At 43.0% G+C, this 20,406-nt stretch overlaps 1 protein-coding gene across 1 annotated transcript in view; it reads right to left on the reverse strand.

Annotated features, from left to right (window-relative positions):
- The window catches only part of LOC134565999 (vomeronasal type-2 receptor 26-like), a 46,871-nt gene that overhangs the window by 12,126 nt on the left and 14,339 nt on the right, over positions 1–20,406 (reverse strand). The window contains exon 7 of the mRNA XM_063425713.1: positions 20,083–20,359. Within this exon, the coding sequence (XP_063281783.1) occupies positions 20,083–20,359 (277 nt within the window). The remainder of the gene's footprint in view (positions 1–20,082; positions 20,360–20,406) is intronic.

Raw genomic sequence — 20,406 nt, forward strand, 5'->3', positions numbered from 1 at the left:
TACACATTTTATTAAAGATGGAATTAAAGTATTTTTTTTTTTAATAATTTATCAACAGATTTTTGATCAGTAAAATTTAAGGGTGTAAATTTAGGATTACATGGAAAACTCCTTAAAATGTCTATGGATTCTTCTATTTTTTTCTTTTACATTTTACAATTTTACAATTTTACAATTTTTGCCAAAATGATTAAATCATTTGGAAAGCGTATTCAACAATATTATATAGATGCCTAAGTACTGCACTTGCTCTGTAGTGATTATGGTGCAGGTGCCCAAACCATGTTAAATAATCAAACTATTTGACAGTTTAAGCACTCACAGCTTCTTCTTCATCTGGTCTCCTTTTAGCACTAGAGATCGATGCCGGTCAAACCAGATTTTGATTGACAGTGTTTTATCCTATAAAGACATACAGCTTCTCCTGCAGGAGAAAACTGGATGTGATGTGGGCACCCGGGGGACTAAAAAGGTTTGACTACTTACTGTGGGATGGGAAAAGGGCACTTCAGGCATCATGACCACTATAGTGGACTGAAGTGGTAACAGCACTTGGAATGTTAAGATTAAGATGCTGCAACACTTTAAAAGGATACAGAAAAACAAATACTCTGAAGTAACTTTGGAAGATTCAAAAATGCCAGAAAACATGCGTGCTAGTTAGTTTGGCCAGGATAATCGCAATTCATCTCAGGTATTTAAGAGACAATTTCCATATCATTGTTTACACGATGATAGAGCCTCTGTGTGCGGAGAAATGTGGAGAAATATATTTTAGTAACTTGTTTCATTTTGAATATGAGAGTGTCTGATATCTGTTAAATAGAAAATGGCAGTAAGAAATGAATGAAGTAAGAAAAGAATGAAGCACTTACTTAGCACACAGCAAACCTTCAGCCATATTAGGCTTTATAAACCGATAAGAAAAAAAATTATTCACACTTAACACTCCTCCGATAACAATGTCTCCATCCTGGAAATATTGAAAGTCCTCCAACCAGGGTGTCAATCTCAGGTCACACGTCATCGCTGAGCTCTGCATTGCAGACATTACACACAGAAACAGCATAAACCAAAGGACATTAACCACATCCAATCCAGTTATATGGAGCAGCATTATATCTCTAGACATAGCAATGTATCAAAATATATCACAACGTATCACAGATCCAGGATCCGGTGACATTCAGAATAATGCCACTTGCAGTTTGAATCTCCCATTATAATGAATCTAAATGATGTCCCTCCTTTTATATAGTAGAGTGTGATGCATTTCAATGGGTGCTGGATATAGCTATGGACCTGTGTGCTGTGGGATATTTGGTCTGTCAGATTAATAACTAGCTTCAAAATATGGCTGTGTTTCTAATTCCAATTCTCTTCACTATGATTATACAGATCTCTATTTCATTCTTTCAAATTTAAACTAACACTTTGCATTTTATATGGTTATTTATTATTACCAGAAATGTTTGCTTTGCATTACACAAATCATTTTAATGGGTGAAATCAACTTATAGGTCTATAGTAGGGTCCTGTTGTGGTGGAGGCCAACTGGTCACCAATTAGTTAGTAGGAGCTAATTCTAATTTGTTTAATCAAACAAATCTAAAAAAAATATTTGGTCCAATAAAAAAAAAAGTGAAATCAAAACTTATCCAGCATTTAACTTAGAGTCAACTTATTATGCTACAAAGGGAGATAGAGAAAACGTCTGCTAGAATTAGGGTATGCAGAGAGTGGCTCACACTCATTCCATGACAGAAAAAAAAATACAAAATGCTATAGAGCAAGACAGGGATGGACATTTCCCAGGTTGGTTGCAGCACTTTTGGCCAGGCAGGTTTAATGCCATATAAATGATTTCATCCCTCGAACTCTGAAAGTCCGAAGGAATTAGGGGGGAGTGTTGGGGCTGGTGCAGCTACATTAAGGCTGCTGTGGCAAGTGGGAACATTGTAGGGAGGGAGATTTTCTGTGATTTTTCTGCTCCGCCCAACATTCAAGCCCTGTCCATGCTCTCAACTTTTGCCTCTGAATTAAAGCTCTGCCCCAGCCTCAGAGAGCTGACCTTGTCTGCTAGTGAGTGAGCTTTGATGAGTGTGTCAGTGAGCTTGTCTGTAGTAAGCATGTGTAGGTGTCGATGAGCTTGCCTGTAGTGAGCATGTGTGTGTCAGTTAGCCTGTCTGTAATGAGCATTAATATGTCAATTAGTGATGTCGCGAACATAAAATTTTCGGTTCGCAAACGGTGAACGCGAACTTCCGCAAACGTTTGCGAACCGGCGAACCGCCATAGACTTCAATGGGCAGGCAAATTTTAAAACCCACAGGGACTCTTTCTGGCCACAATAGTGATGGAAAAGTTGTTTCAAGGGGACTAACACCTGGACTGTGGCATGACGGAGGGGGATCCATGGCAAAACTCCCATGGAAAATTACACAGTTGATGCAGAGTCTGGTTTTAATCCGTAAAGGGCATAAATCACCTAACATTCCTAAATCACAATGGATATGGATTGACACCTGACATATGACATATTGACACCTTGACATATGGATTGACACCTGCCCTCGGAGACCCTGATACACACTGACACAGAGCAGAATAGGGACTGTTCCCCCTACATAGGGTCACTTGGCAGATATGGATTGACACCTGTCCTCAGGGACCCTGATACACACTGACACAGAGCAGAATAGGGACTGTTCTCCCTACATAGGGTCACTTGGCAGATATGGATTGACACCTGTCCTCAGAGACCCTGATACACACTGACACAGAGCAGAATAGGGACTGTTCCCCCTACATAGAGTCACTTGGCAGATATGTATTGACACTTATCCTAGGGATCCCTGATACACACTGACACAGAGCAGAATAAAGACTGTTCAGCGTACATAAGGTCACTTGACAGATATGGATTGACACCTGTCCTCAGGGACCCTGATACACACTGACACAGAGCAGAATAGGGACTGTTCCTCCTACATAGGGTCACCATTTTTAGCCCAAGGCAGCTCATTTCATCAGGCCTTTTTTAGTCGAATGTATCTCCCACTGTCAGTCCCTTCAGGATCCATCCCTCATTCATCTTAATAAAGGTGAGGTAATCTAGACTTTTTTGACCTAGGCGACTTCTCCTCTCAGTGACAATACCTCCTGCTGCACTGAAGGTCCTTTCTGACAGGACACTTGAAGCGGGGCAGGCCAGAAGTTCTATCGCAAATTGGGATAGCTCAGGCCACAGGTCAAGCCTGCACACCCAGTAGTCAAGGGGTTCATCGCTCCTCAGAGTGTCGATATCTGCAGTTAAGGCGAGGTAGTCTGCTACCTGTCGGTCGAGTCGTTCTCTGAGGGTGGATCCCGAAGGGCTGTGGCGATGTGTAGGACTTAAAAAGCTCTGCATGTCCTCCATCAACAACACGTCTTTAAAGCATCCTGTCCTTGCCGGCGTGGTCTTGAGAGGAGGAGGATTACTTTCACCTCTTCCCCTGTTAGATTCCCGTTGTGCTGTGACATCACCCTTATACGCTGTGTAAAGCATACTTTTTAATTTATTTTGCAAATGCTGGATCCTTTCCGACTTGTTGTAATTTGGTAACATTTCAGCCACTTTCTGCATATACCGGGGGTCTAGTAGCGTGGACACCCAGTACAGGTCGTTCTCCTTCAGCCTTTTTATACGAGGGTCCCTCAACAGGCACGACATTTGCACAAGGTTGGATGCCGAGCTACTCATTTCCCGTTCCTCCTCCTCAGTGATCTCAATGAAGGTATGTTCTTCCCCCCAGCCACGTACAACACCACTTGTACCAGATAGGTGACAACGAGCACCCTGGGATGCCTGTTGTGGTTGGTCTTCCTCCTCAAAGCCACATTCCTCCTCTGACTCCTTTTCCTCACAATCCTCTTCCAGTGTTGCCGCAGGTCCAGCAAGCAATGCTGATAAGGCTGTTTCTGGTGGTGATGGTGACCACAACTCTTCCTCTTCACACTCATCTACGGCCTGATCCAGCACTCTTCGCAGGTCACTCTCCAGGAAAAAAACAAATGGTATGATGTCGCTGATGGTGCCTTCAGTGCGACTGACTAGGTTTGTCACCTCCTCAAAAGGACGCATGAGACTACAGGCATTGCGCATGAGCATCCAGTAACGTGGCAAAGAAATTCCCAGCTCCCCAGAGGCTGTCCTAGCACCCCGGTCATACAAATGTTCATTAACGGCTTTTTCTTGTTGGAGCAGGCGGTCGAACATTAGGAGTGTTGAATTCCAACGTGTCGGGCTGTCGCAAATCAAGCGCCTCACTGGCATGTTGTTTCGCCACTGGATATCTGCAAAGTGCGCCGTGGCCGTGTAGGAACGCCTGAAATGGCCACACACCTTCCTGGCCTGCTTCAGGACGTCCTGTAAGCCTGTGTACTCATGCACAAAGTGTTGTAAGATCAGATTACACACATGTGCCATGCACGGCACATGTATCAACTTGCCCAACTTCAATGCTGCCAACAAATTTGTTCCATTGTCACAAACCACTTTGCCGATATCCAGTTGCTGCGGAGTCAGCCACTTTTCCACCTGTGCGTTCAGGGTGGACAGGAGTGCTTGTCCGGTGTGACTCTCTGCTTTCAGGCAAGTCAAACCCAAGACGGCGTGACACTGCCGTATCCGGGATGTGGAATAGTACCTGGGGAGCTGGGGGGGGGGTGCCGTTGATGTGGAGCAAGACGCAGCAGCAGAAGAGGACTCAGCCAAGGAATTTATGGAAGAGGATGGAGTAAGAGGAGTAGAGTAAGGTGGCAACAGGCCTACCTGAAAGTCGTGGCGGTGTCACCAACTCCTCTGCAGAGTCACGCATTCCATGCTTGGCAGCCGACAGCAGGTTTACCCAATGTGCAGTGTAGGTGATATACCTGCCCTGACCATGCTTTGCAGACCAGGTATCAGTGGTCAGATGGACCCTTGCCCCAACACTGTGTGCCAGACATGCCATTACTTCCTTTTTGCACAATCGAGTACAGGTTGGGGATTGCCTTTTGTGCAAAGAAATTCCGGCTGGGTACCTTCCACTGCGGTGTCCCAATAGCCACAAATTTTTTTAACGCCTCAGACTCCACCAGCTTGTATGGTAAAAGCTGGCGGGCTAATAGTTTAGACAAGCCAGCTGTCAGATGCTGGGCAAGGGGGTGACTTTCTGACATTGGCTTCTTACGCTCAAACATTTCCTTGACAGACACCTGACTGTGGGCAGATGAGTGGGAACTGCTCAAGGCAAGAGACGGAGTGGCAGATGGTTGAGAGGGGGCAAGGAGGACAGCAGTGGTTGACATGGCTGAAGATGCTGGACCGAAAGGATGATGGCGGCTTTGAGTTTGTGTGCTGCTTGTACTCATGTGTTGATCCCATAGGCGTTTGTGATGTGCGATCATGTGCCTACGCAAAGCAGTTGTACCTAGGTGGGTGTTGGACTTCCCACGACTCTTTTTCTTTTGGCACAGGTTGCAAATGGCATCGCTGTTGTCAGAGGCAGACACACAAAAAAAATGCCACACTGCTGAGCTCTGCAATTACGGCATTCTGGTGGTGGACACAGCATGCGTTGATTGGCGTGTGTTCGGGCTGACCCCGGGTGCCGATGCATGCTGCCTGACTGTGCCACTAGCTCCTTGCGACGACCTCCCCCTGCTTCCAACTCGTCTCCTCCTGCTCTCTGTCTCCCCATCTGAACTTATGCCCTGTCCTTCTTCTTGCCGAGCAGGCACCCACTTGACATCCATGGATGCATCGTCATCATCAACCACTTTAAGCTGGAGGAGGATGGTGCGTCAAGGTTCCGAGCAGAAGCTGTAGAAGATTGGGTGTCCTGTGTTAGCCAGTCAACTATGTCCTCTGAAAATTGGCCATTATTCTAGGGCAAAAGGGAATCACAGCACCACGACCACGACGGCCCCTGCGGGGTGGCCTGCCTCTGCCTGTCATTTTTTTTTGTATTAGTGGTACTATGCGTGCAAGCTACTGTGAGACCAGATATGAAATGCAATGTGCACTGGCAGAGGTTGGCAGAGTACACGCTGTAGGCCTGACACACCCGCTTGAAGACAAGTAACTGCTATTCAATCTATAACAGTGAAAAAACGTTTTTTGGTTTTAAATGCATGCTATTGTGACACCAGATATGAGTGGCAATGTGCACTCGCAGAGGTTGGCAGAGTACACGCTGTAGGCCTGACACACGCGCTTGAAGACAACTAACTGCTATTCAATCTATAACAGTGAAAAAAGTTTTGGGGTTTTAAAAGCATGCTATTGTGACACCAGATATGAGTGGCAATGTGCACTTGCAGAGGTTGGCAGAGAACACGCTGTAGGCCTGACACACCCGCTTGAAGACAACTAACTGCTATTCAATCTATAACAGTGAAAAAAGTTTTTGGGATTTAAATGCACGCTATTGTGACACCAGATATGAGTGGCACTGTGCACTGGCAGAGGTTGGCAGAGTACACGCTGTAGGCCTGACACACCCGCTTGAAGACAAGTAACTGCTATTCAATCTATAACAGTGAAAAAAGTTTTTTGGTTTTAAATGCATGCTATTGTGACACCAGATATGAGTGGCAATGTGCACTCGCAGAGGTTGGCAGAGTACACGCTGTAGGCCTGACACACGCGCTTGAAGACAACTAACTGCTATTCAATCTATAACAGTGAAAAAAGTTTTGGGGTTTTAAAAGCATGCTATTGTGACACCAGATATGAGTGGCAATGTGCACTTGCAGAGGTTGGCAGAGAACACGCTGTAGGCCTGACACCCCCGCTTGAAGACAACTAACTGCTATTCAATCTATAACAGTGAAAAACGTTTTTGGGATTTAAATGCACGCTATTGTGACACCAGATATGAGTGGCACAGTGCACTGGCAGAGGTTGGCAGAGTACACGCTGTAGGCCTGACACACCCGCTTGAAGACAAGTAACTGCTATTCAATCTATAACAGTGAAAAAAGTTTTTTGGTTTTAAATGCATGCTATTGTGACACCAGATATGAGTGGCAATGTGCACTCGCAGAGGTTGGCAGAGTACACGCTGTAGGCCTGACACACGCGCTTGAAGACAACTAACTGCTATTCAATCTATAACAGTGAAAAAAGTTTTGGGGTTTTAAAAGCATGCTATTGTGACACCAGATATGAGTGGCAATGTGCACTTGCAGAGGTTGGCAGAGAACACGCTGTAGGCCTGACACACCCGCTTGAAGACAACTAACTGCTATTCAATCTATAACAGTGAAAAAAGTTTTTGGGATTTAAATGCACGCTATTGTGACACCAGATATGAGTGGCACAGTGCACTGGCAGAGGTTGGCAGAGTACACGCTGTAGGCCTGACACACGCGCTTGAAGACAACTAACTGCTATTCAATCTATAACAGTGAAAAAAGTTTTGGGGTTTTAAAAGTATGCTATTGTGACACCAGATATGAGTGGCAATGTGCACTTGCAGAGGTTGGCAGAGAACACGCTGTAGGCCTGACAACCCCGCTTGAAGACAACTAACTGCTATTCAATCTATAACAGTGAAAAAAGTTTTTGGGATTTAAATGCACGCTATTGTGACACCAGATATGAGTGGCACTGTGCACTGGCAGAGGTTGGCAGAGTACACGCTGTAGGCCTGACACACCCGCTTGAAGACAACTAACTGCTATTCAATCTATAACAGTGAAAAAAGTTTTTTGGTTTTAAATGCACGCTATTGTGACACCAGATATGAGTGGCACTGTGCACTGGCAGAGGTTGGCAGAGTACACTCTGTTGGCCTGACACACAGACGCTTGCAGACAACTAACTGCTATTCAATCTATTACAGTGAAAAAAATGTTTTTGTTTTTTAAATGCAAGCTATTGTGACACCAAATATGAGTGGTGGCACTGGGCAAGTGGGCACAGTATGCACTGTGAGCCTGACACAGAAGCTGGCAGGCAGGCAGGCAACTGCAATTAGATTACAAAAAAAAAAAACAGACTGATGTTCTAGCCCAAAAAAGGGCTTTTTTGGGTGCTGTCCTTACAGCAGAGATCAGATGAGTCCTTCAGGACTGTAGTGGACACTGAATACACTAGCCTAGCTATACATTTCCCTATCAAATGAGCAGCAGCTACACCTTCCCTCTTCTATCTAAGAATGCAGCTTCAGAATGAATCTAAAATGGATGCTGTACAGGAGGTGGGAGGGTCTGGAAGGGAGGGTCTGCTGCTGATTGGCTGGAATGTGTCTGCTGACTGTGAGGCACAGGGTCAAAGTTTAGTCAATGATGATGAATAGGGGGCAGATCGAACCGCGCATGCGTTCGCCCGCCGTGTCGAACGCGAACACACTATGTTCGCCGGGAACTATTCGCCATCGAACAGTTCGGTACATCACTAATGTCAATGCGCTTGTCGATAGTGAGCATGTGTGTGCTTCAGTGCACTTGTCTGTAGTGGGCATGTGTGTGTGTCAGTGAGCTTCTGTTTAAAGAGCATGTGTGTGTCAGTGAGCCTGTCTGTAGGAAGCAGATGTGTCATTGAACTTGCTTGTAGTAAACATATGTGTGTGTTTGTGAGCTTGTCTTTAGAAATCTTGTGCGTGTTTGTGAGCATGTGTGTGCATCAGTGCGCTTGTCTGTAGTGGACATGTGTGTGTCAGTGAGCTTGTCTTTAGTGAGCATGTGTGTGTCAGTTAGTTTGTCTGCACTGAGCATGTATAGCTTGAAAGGATCTTAATAAGTACAGCTTAATAGAAAGATGAGGCAGGGGGGGTATGATAGAAATATTTACATACATAAAAGCAATCAACACAGAAAAGGAGGATACTATATTTATAAGAAGAAAAACTACCACAACAAGAGGATATAGTCTTAAATTAGAGGGGCAAAGATTGTGAAATAATTTCAGGAAGTATTGCTTTACAGAGAGGGTGGTGGATGCATGGAATAGCCTTCCAGCTGAAGTGGTAGAGGTTACATAGTTACATTGTTACATTCAATAGTTACATAGCTGAAAAGAGACTTGTGTCCATCAAATTCAGTCTTCCTCACATATGTTGTTTGCTGTTGATGCAAAGGAAGGCAAAAAACACATTCTGAAGTGCATTCAATTTTGCAACAAATTAGGACAAATATTCCTTCTTAACCCCAAAATGGCAGTCAGATCTCTCCTTGGATCAAGCAGCTATTACCCCACTAATTAGAAATTATATCCCTGTATGTTATGTTTTTGCAAGTATTTATCCAATTGCTGTTTAAACATATGCATGGACTCTGATAAAACCACCTCTTCAGGCAGTGTTCATATCCTTTCCTTTCAATTTCATATCCTTATAGTTATTACTGTTAAATAAAATCCCTTTATTTGCCTTAGACTAAAACTCGTTTCTTCCAATCTAAATGCATGACCTTGTGTCCTATGTATAGCCCTGTTTATGAAAAGATTTCCAGATAATGGAAATCTGAATATATTTGTATAATGTTATCATATCCCCTCTGAGGTGCTGTTTTTCCAAACTAAGAGATTTTAATGTTTTAACCTTTCTTCATTTCTAAAATGCTCCATGCCTTTGATCAATTTTGTAGCTCGTCTCTGCACTTTTTTACTTTTTTCTCTGATATCCTTCTTTAGAACAGGTGCCCAAAATTGCACAGCATATTCAAGATGTGGTCTTAACAGCAATTTATAAAGAGGCAAAATTATATTTTCATCATGAGAATGTATGCCCCATTTATACATGACAAAACCTTACTGGCCTTAGCAACTGCAGATTGACATTGCATATTGCTGCCCAATTTGTTGTCTGTAACAATTCCCAAATGCTTCTCATGTGTTGTTACCTATAATTCACTACCAGGGCCGGTGCAAGGATTTTTGCCGCCCAAGGCAAAAGTAAAGTTTCCCGCCCCCCCCCCCCATATGACATCACAATGCCCCATGTTAACTAACGCAAGTGCTGCAGTGCCGCCGTGTTTACATTAAAAGGCCTGCAGGGACAGGCTATAGACACCAGAACCACTACATTAAGCTGCAGTGGTTCTGGGGACTAAAGTGTCCCTTTAATGTGAGGTAAATTAGAGATTAGTGCCACGAATAATATACTAGATTGCCTACTTACAATCAGATGAGGATGGTGATGGGCTCTAGCTGCAGTCTGGCTCCACTTGTCTGGTGTAGAACAGGCTCTCTGGAGGCTGTTTGTGTTCTGGGAGAACGGAAAGCAGCTCCATTTTTTAAAGGCTCTTTACACAGCTCATGGTCTGGGCCCCAGGGTCCACCTTCATGTTCCACCAAATAGTTTGTTCACAGGAGTAGGGGATGTCCTGATATGTGTGTAAGGAATGCATTGTGTGAATCTGTGTTTGTATGTGTAAGGGCTGCAATGTGTGTTTCTGTGTATGTACGGGATGCAGTGTGTGCGTCTGTAAGGGGTGCATTGAGTGTGTGTAAGGAATGCATTGTGTGTTTCTGTGTGTGTAAGGGATGCATTGTATGTAAGGGTTGAATTGCTTGTGTGTGTGTGTGTCTGTGTGTGTAATGCATTGTGTGTTTTTCTGTGTGCAAGGGGTGCATTGTGTGTGTGTGATGGATGTCAATCTCTCCCTCCTCCCTTGTCACTCTCTTCTCCCCCTCTCCCTCCCTCGTCACTCTCTTCTCTCCCCCCTTGTCCCTCTCTTCTCCCCCCTTGTCCCTCTCTTCTCCCCCCCTTGTCCCTCTCCCCCCCCTTGTCCCTCTCTTCTCCCGCCTCTTGTCCCTCTCTTCTCCCCCCTCCCTTGTCACTCTCTTCTCCCCTGCGTGTCCCTCTCTTCTCCCCCTCCCTTGTCACTCTCTTCTCCCCTCCCCACTCTCATTCCCCCTCCTAACCCCGTCAATTCCACTCCCTGTCAATTACTTCCCCCCCACCTTGTCAATTTATTTCCCCCCCCTTTCAATTTATTCCCCCCACCCTGCCTGTCCATTTATTCCCCCACCCTCCCTGTCCATTTATCCCCCCCTCCCTGTCCACTTATCCCCCCCTCCCTTGTCACTCTCTTCTCCCCTCCCCACTCTCATTCCCCCTCCTAACCCCGTCAATTCCACTCCCTGTCAATTACTTCCCCCCACCTTGTCAATTTATTCCCCCCCTTTCAATGTATTCCCCCCACCCTGCCTGTCCATTTATTCCCCCACCCTCCCTGTCCATTTATCCCCCCCTGTCCACTTATTCCCCCCTCCCTGTCCATTTATCCCACCTGTCCATTTCCCCCGTCCATTTATTCTCCCTGTCCATTTTTCCCCCTCCCTGTCCATTTATTTCTCCCCCCTCCCTGTCCATTTATTTCTCCCCCCTCCCTCTCCATTTATTTCCCCCCCTCTCCATTTATTTCTCCTCCCCCCCTCTCTCTCCATTTATTTCTCCTCCCCCCCTCTCCATTTATTCCCCCCCTCCCTCTCCATTTATTTCTCCTGCCCCCCTCCCTCCCTCTCCATTTATTTCTCCCCCCCTCCCTCCCTCTCCATTTATTTCTCCCCCCCTCTCCATTTATTTCTCCCCCCCCCCTTTATTCCCCCCACCCTCCCCTACCTATGTTGTAGCGTGGCCGAGCTCTGTACTGTCCATGGGTACAGGGAGCTTTTGTTTCCTGTACCCGGCCGGACTAAAAGGAAGTGAACACTCAGTGTTCACTTCCTGTTAGTCCGTCCGGGTACAGGAGACAAATGCTCCCTGTACCGCGGATCATACAGGGCTCGTCCATGCTACAGTGAGGGAGTGACAGGAGGGAGCGCTGAGCGCTTCCCTCCTGTCAGCTCCTCTCTTCATGCTGCGCCCGGGCGGTGCGCCCTCATGGACGCACCAGCCCGGGCGATGCTGCAGCCGCCTGAGGCTCTCTACAGAGCGCTCGGGCGGCTGCAGCATTAGGGGGGCCGGCGCTCCTGGCGGCGCCCCTTCCCAGGGAGCGCCCTAGGCGGCTGCCTAGTCCGCCTTAATGGTAGCGCCGGCCCTGTTCACTACCATTTAGGGTGTAAGTTGTTTGTGCATTCTTTACCCCAAAGTGCATACCTTTGCCTTTCTCTACATTGAATTTAATCTGCCATTTTAGAGCCCAACCCTTAATCTATCTAAACCCTCTGCAGCAAAGCAATATCCTGGTCACATTTACATTACTTTACAAAGTTTTGTGTCATCTGCAAACACTAAAACATGGTATTCAATGCCTATTTCAAGATCATTTATAAATGCTATGCTTCCTATGGATTTGGAGTGAAATTCAACTGCATGATTAGTGTTAGGAGAACCCTTAGATTTCTTAGAATAATAATTAGGATTAGATAGAGTAATTATTCAATAAGGATTTTATTGGAAGATGATTGTTGAGAACAGTTCCTGTAATTTGAAGAATACAATATGAAGATAATTTGATGAGAAGATAGTTCAATGAGAAGGGTTCCTGTAGCTATAAGGAACACAACATGTAGAAAGTTTGAAGAGAAGAGTTCCTGTAGCTTTAAGGCAACAATATGAAGATAACTTGGAGGAGAGTTCCTGTAGCTTTGAGGAATACAATATAGCGATAATTTGAAGAGAAGAGTTCCTGTAGCTTTAAGGAACACAACATGCAGATAAAGTAATTATATGAGTTCCTGTACCTTTAAGGAATACAATATGAAGATAGTTTGATGAGGAGAGATCCTGTAGCTTTAAGGAATACAATATGAAGATAGTTTGATGAGATTAGTTCCTGTAGCTTTAAGGAACACGAGTAGGAAATAGTGTCTTGTATGATTATACAGAGAGTTTGCAGAAGTGTAATCTGCGAGGACAAGTTTGTTTATGAAATACAATGATAGCTTTAGCATTAATAGCATTCAGGAGGCACGGAGAGAAATAGACGTGCCAGTAGAAAGGAATAATCCAATATATAACTTGCCGTTACTTGGAGGGCTTAAGAAGTAAGAAGTATCCAACGGTAATCCGAAGTCAATTGGAAGGAGAATGGAGATCAGCAGTTTAAACAGTCCCGGTTTGGTACACATATATAAGTTAGCGAGTGATTGGTTGTAGCCGGTCAGAAGATCAGGAAGCTTTCAAAATAACCAAGCACTTTGAATCTGGCGCGGTTCCTCTAAGTAGCATGAGGAAGCCGCGTCAGAGAAGGGGGCACGTCATTGGTCCATGAACCCGGAAGTGTCGGATATTGGAGAAGCCGATAGTTAAGTTCTGACAATAAATATGTTAAATAGAAGTCTGTTTCAAAATAGAACCCTGAGGGACACCACTTGCCACTTTTGTCCAGCTTGAACATGTATCATTAATGACAACACATTGTACTCTACCTTTAAGCCAATGTTCTACCCAAGAACAAGAAAATTAATCTAGACAAATTTATTTTAGTTTGAACACTAACCTATTGTAACATATCAAAGGCCTGATCAAAATCCAAGTAAATCGCATCCACTGCAACATCCTTATTTCTACTTGCTTCTTTGTAGAATGCAATTAGGTGAATTTGACATGACCTATGTTTCATAAAATCATGCTGATTATTGCTAATAACAAAGTACTTCCCATTGAATTCCTGAATATTATCCCTTAAAATATCCCTTCAAATATGTACCCAGTCACAGAGGTTAAGCTCACATGTCTATAATTTCCAGGAAATTATTTTATACCCTTTTAAAAAGTAGGAATGACATCTGCCTTCCTCCAATCCTCCGGTACAATTCCTAAACAAAAGAATCTAAAAAAAAGACTATTTCCACTTTAACTCCTTAAGTACTCATGGGTGAATACCATCAGGACTCTGAGCTGTATTTACATAAATTTTCTATAGCTGCTGTAGCACCTTGTCTCGAGTCATCCAGTCACGTTATCTGCAAGTTTTTGAAAGCAATCATCTGCATAACTCTTGCCATAGGATTCTCATTAATATATACTGAAGAAAATTAGTTATTTAGAATGTCTGCCTTTTCCTGGTTTTCATTAACTAACAGACCCATCTCTGTTTTCAGTGTACCTACACTTTAATTTTTAATTTTTTTAGAATTGGTGTACTTTATTTTTTTTTTCATTTTTTACACAGTGTCAGAGTTTAAACATGCGTAGGATAGGTATAAGGCTAGTCTCAGAAAGAAAAAAGTTACTTGCACACTATTCCAAATCCTTGTGCATATTTATATAAACTGAGGTTTTTAGTTCCATTACAATGACCATTAGATGTAAGCCCACCTGCCACCTTAAGCAAACCTCTTAGGTGGGTCCTACACTAACAATTTACCTTGCATGCTTCAGCTTAAGGCAAAAGAAAATCTCTAACAAGACAGGAAGGGGTATTTTTTTATACCCCTACATATTTATTAACCCTTAGGGAGCAAATAATAAGTATGTAGGAGTTTAACGAAAAAAAAAAAAACCTACAATCTCTAATTAGAGATTTTTGTCTTAAGCTGAAACAAGCAAGATAAATTGTTAGTGTAGGACCCGCGTAAGAGGTTTGCATTGATGTGCCAGGCGGGTAATGGCCATTGCGGTGGAACTAAAAAACCTCCATTTATATAAATATGAACAGGGATTTGGAATAGTGCACACGTAACCTTTTTACTTCGGCTTTTATTATATTTATTGGGGCTGATATGTACTATGGGCATTTCTGCCCCCAAGGAGTAGTGGGAGATTGAGTGACTTTTTTTTGTGTATTTATAAGGCTATCCTAGACTTAACCCCTTAAGAACGGCGGGCGTGCTATGCCTTGCGAGGACCTCACGATCACATGGACGGGATAGCCGTCCACAGCAATGCCACAAACAATTAATAAATGTTTGAAACAGTTTAAAATTACATTATATATACTTAGATCATATATATATATATATTATCTTATGATCTAAATATATTTATACACATATACATGCATACACATACACTGTCTAAGTGTATTTTAATATATATATATATATATATATATATATATGAGAATTTTGTTCTAACTGTATTTTAGAATTTTAGAATACCATTTGCAATAGTAGACAACCCAAATGGGGTATTGCAAATGGGGTATGTCCAGTTTTTTCTAGTAGCCACTTAGTCACAAACACTGGCCAAAATTGGCGATCAAATTAGTTTTTTGCATTTTTCACACACAAACAAATATTAAAACTAACTTTGGCCAGTGTTTGTGACCAAGTGGCTACTAAAAAGGACTGGATGTATCCCATTTGCAATACCCTGGGTTGTCTACTTTTGAAAATTGCACCATAAGCACTGCAGACCCCACGAACTGCCGCTGCTTGGTTGGGGTCTCGCCGTCTCCTACCCACCCTGGACTACGACAAGGCTCCAGGTTCCAGTGAGTGAACCTCTCTTCCTTCCAGAGAGCGAAGCAGGAACAGGAACAAGCTCTTACAAGAGCTCAGTGAAGCTAAGGGAGTATTCAGAGCATAGCAATCCCTGTAGTGATTATAGTTGTCCCCTCCAAACATGAGTCAAGGCTGCGAGTTGAGGGTCAAGTAGAACTGATTTAATGAGCACACAGGCATTTCTTTTTTACAGTTTTCCCCACAAGGTTACCACCCACGTGGACCTTGTGGAGCAGAGGACACAAAGTTACAACAGCCAATCAACACAGTATTGTACAGTTAGACATTCCCAGCAAATGTACACAAACCCTTCCCTCTGCCTGTGATGCAATTACCAAACACAATGCGTTAACTTAATTACCACAGGCAGAAAATATACAGTTTACCCAAAGTCCGAAAATCACCCAGATCAGAGCAGGGGTTCCTGAATTCCATGGAAGTCATATTTGACTGATCGCAAGCATGGCTTTCATGCCCAAAAGAGTTCCACATATTTAGGCTATGCGGTCGGTATGTCTTCTCCTTTAAATAAAGCACAAATTGCACGAACTGATCCATTCATGCATAACATCATTGCAATCGTCTCGTTTGCTAGTTTATTCTCCAAGAATAGCGCTCCATTCCTACGGATATAGCCAAATGCATGGAAGGTAGAAGTCTCAGTGGTGTTCGTGGAAATAGTGGCCGAAAATAGTTCCAGGCGTTCAACGACAAAACACCACTGAGCACGTTCGGCTAAACAAAATGGCAGCTGCCACGTGTTCATTCATACGAATGCCGGCCACCCAGCTGTTCGTCAATTAAGCTGCGGTTAACCACAGCTTCTGGGTGGTTAACAAGCAGCACACTCCACAGGCAGGGTGGTCAGCTGTTTGGCAGTTTGTTCTGTAAACTCCATTTACCGAACCACATAGGGAAAAAGGCACGAACAAGCCTTTTTGCAGTCTGGGATAAAGTGTTAGCCATGGGCCATAGTCATAGGGCAGGAGGTTGGTTATCAGGCTCCTCCAAAAGGCAGGGGCAAAAGGTAGTTTGTCACAATATTCAAACTCTTTTTTAGTGAGAATTATTTGTTCCAGACCCTTAGATAAAAAATAGTGATAGTGAATTTTTTTTTATCGTTTGGGTGGGGTCTGAAGATAGTTTGCCATATACATTCAGATTGTTTCGTTGTCTTAGCGCTTCATTGATATACATGGTTTTCGAAAGCACAACTAAGCCTCCGCCTTTATCAGCTGTTTTGATAATGATATTATTGTCGTTTTGTAGTTCTATCAGTGATTTTTGTTCTTGGCGTGTTAGATTATGATATTTGTATTTTTGTTTTGTTTTTTGTTTCATTTGTTTGATTTTGTCTGAATCATGTAGTACTCACTTCTCAAACACCTCTATAGGGCCTGACTTAAAACTGGAGGTACTTCTTATTATTTGAGGTTCGTTTGTAGTGCCTGGGTCTGAGGTAGAGTTGCCTGGGGTGTTGTTGGGGGTGTTTGATATATTAGATTTGCTAATAAAAAATCTTTTTAAAGTTGCTTTTCTCACAAACTTGTTAATATCTAAAAATGCCTGTAAGGGGTTGAAAGGATTAGTGGGTGCAAATTTTAGACCTTTACTTAAAACTGAAATTTCGGTTGAAGTTCAAATTTTTTTGTGATAAATAAAACATTCCATGTATGTTATCTTTAGAATTGGTTAATGTTGGCTTTTCTCTCTTGAAATCGTCTTCAACTTCTCCTTCCTCTCTACTGAAATGTCTCTTTCTTACTCTTCTTGGGTAAGGTGTTTGGGCAGGTGGGTTGTTGTGTGTATCGATCTATAAAAAATATCAGTTTTAGAATCTATAGATAGTATCTGGTATCTATTTTGGTGGTGAATAGGGGATGTAGTGTGATTTGTATGATTGGACTTTTGGTAAGGGAATCTGTGTCTCTGGGGTCTGGGAATGGAGGTATATGTGTCTTGTCTAAGTGTGGTTTGGACAGAGGTTCACTTACCAAAATTCCAATCATACAAATTAATATTTTAATACATTGAAGAGAATAGGTCCAAGTACAGATCCCTGAGGTACCCCACTGGTGACAAGCCCATGCTTCAAATATAATTAATTGACTAACTCTCTGTTGTCTGTCACTCAGCCACTGCCTTACCCATTCAATAATATTAGAATCCAAACTTAAAGATTGCAGTTAATTGATAGGCCTTCTATGTGTAACAGTGTGTAATACTTCCTATGGATTTGGAGTGGAACTCAACTGCAGAAGTATAGGTAGGAGAACCCTTAGGTTTTTTAATAGTATAATTAGGATAGATAGAATAATTCTTTAAAAATGTTATACTCATTTGTGGATTGATGAGAATAGTCCCATTCATTTGAAGAATACAATATGAAGACAACTTGATGAGAAGAAAAATCAATGAGAAGGGTTCCTGTAGCCTTAAGGAACACGATATGTAGAAAGTTTAAAGAGAAGAGTTCATGTTGCTTTAAGGGAACAATATGAAGATAGTTTGATGAGAAGAGTTCCTGTAGCTTTAAGGAATACAATGTAGATATAGTTTGATGAGAAAAGTTCCTGTAGCTTTAAGGAACGAGACATGCAGATGTAGGAATGTGATGAGTTCCTGTAGCTTTAAGGAATACAATATGAAGATAGTTTGATGAGAGTTCCTGTGGCTTTAAGGAATACAATATGAAGATAGTTTGATGAGAGAGTTCCTTTCTCTTTCAGGAATACAATATGAAGATAGTTTGATGAGAGAGTTCCTGTAGCTTTAAGGAACTCAAGTAGCAATTAATTACTTGGATTTATACGGAAAGTTACATACAACTAATCCGTGTGAATAAGTTCATGTATGAAAATACGATAGATTCCAATTTGTAAGAACTAAGAAGGCACGTAGTGAAATTGGAGTGCCAGTAGAAAGGAATAATACAAATAATATAACTTGTGTTTATTTGGTTAGCTTTATGAAGCTGGGAGTATTCCAAAGGTAATCCAAAGTCAATGAGAATTAGAATGGTGATCAGCGGTTTCAACAGTCCAGGTTCGGTACTCGTAAATAGTAGCTTAGCGAGAGATTGTTTGTAGCAGGTCTGATGATCAGGAAGCTTCAAAATAACTAAGCCCTTTGAATCTGGCGCGGTTCCTCTAAGAGTGCGAGGAAGCTGCATCAGAGAAAGGGGTGTGTCATTGGTCCGTGAACCCGGAAGTGTCGGCTATCGACTTCTCCGATAGTTAAGTTCAGACACAGTGTCAAAAGCCTTACTGAAATCTAGGTAAGCAATGTCTACTGCACCACCCTGATCTATTACTTTGGTTACCCAATCAAAAAAATAAATTAGATAAGTTTAGCATGATCTCCCTGAATAAACTCATGTTATCTCTGATCTTGAAATCCATGTGATTTTAGATGTTCAACAATCCTATACTTTAACATGGTTTCCATTACTTTCCCCACTACTGAAGTAAGGCTTTCTGGCCTACAGTTGCCCAACTCCCCCCTACTACCTTTCTTGTGAATGGGCACAACATTAGCTAACTTCCAATCTTCTGGGACTACTCCTGTTAGCAATAATTATTTAAATAAATCTGTTAATGGTTTTGCTTGGCTCTGAGACTGTGTATTTCTGCTTCTGTGGTCTGTATTCTCCCTGCCAGGGTGCACAGGTCTTCTTTGAAGGCTGCCATTTCTGTGGAGAAGAAGGCCTTATGATCTGTTACCATCATGGTGATTGTGGCAGAACCTACCGCCAATTTTGTCTGTTTTGTCCCTTTTTGTCAGTTTTGCCATTTTCCGTTCAGGAGTTATTGTATACGAACCTCCTCCATTCATCTCCCGAACGAGGACCACACCTCTATTCCATTAGAATGTTCACACCAGTAAATTAAGTGTGAAACTGCAAGGGAAGTAATTAATGTATGCTTACCATGGGCGGCTGACATTTTATCTCCCGAACGTGGGCAGCGGCACTTGGTCGTCAAGTGTCTGGAACTCTTTTCAGCTAGGCACTCGCACGATCCCCAGTAAAGATTAGACTTTTACCTGTTCTACTTTCCAACCAACTATGCGAACAACATTTAGGAGATGAGAACTACTTAACAGGGGGCGCATTCGCACCCTTAAATTAAGACAATCCCTTGCTTGGTGTTTACACACCCCTGAACAGAGACCGGCTGGGGAACCTATTTCCCTGCAACTGTTTTGGGCTAGTGCCTCGTGTCTGGCCGGTTAAAAGTTTACCTTGATGGCATTCCCGTTTCACCTAACCATTTTGAGTGATATTTGGATATGTTATACACTCATATCATGGCTATCCAGGGGTTCCTAGTTATGGGGGAGGCTATTTTGGGGTACTGTATATTTTGTATATATTTTTTGTACCTGAGAGAGAATTGAATTATATGCTTTCCTCATGCAATTATCTCTCAGGCACAAAGGATCCTGGGAATGAAAGCCCTACATTATTGTGTTGGAGACCCAATATAGGTGTCTGTGCATAAAAGCAGTGTGTGGTCTGAAATAAATCAGTTGAATCTCTGAACTATGTTTCATCTGCTTACTGGGGGAATGGATGTTTGCTTGTTTAACCCCTTAAGGACCAAACTTCTGGAATAAAAGGGAATCATGACATGTCACACATGTCATGTGTCCTTAAGGGGTTAATGGTTCTAGATTGGCTGTGAGTAGGAATTATTGGATGTTACCAGTCAGGTTACCTGTGGTCCTCTACAGTAAAATGTTTTTGTGGCCCACTCTGGGTCGGATGTGCACTGATGGAATGTTTTGCTGCTACATATTTGTTGCAGGTGCTCTGTGGGCTCCAGGTCCCCTGAGTCCAACGTGGACTTGAGGTAAGTCTGGTAGCAGATCCACCATTTTGGGCCTGGAGGACTGGGAGAGTAGAAATCCGATATCTTGGGTCTGGCCACCGCTCGACCAGTGGGACTTTCAGGAATGCTTCCTCATCCTTTCCATTGGTGTGTGGTACTGTAGCTGGGGAGAAATTGTTGCCCTAGTGGGTTTAAATTGGGTAAAAGCCA

Source organism: Pelobates fuscus, chromosome 6, assembly GCF_036172605.1.
Source record: "Pelobates fuscus isolate aPelFus1 chromosome 6, aPelFus1.pri, whole genome shotgun sequence".
NCBI classification, from domain to species: Eukaryota; Metazoa; Chordata; class Amphibia; order Anura; family Pelobatidae; genus Pelobates; species Pelobates fuscus.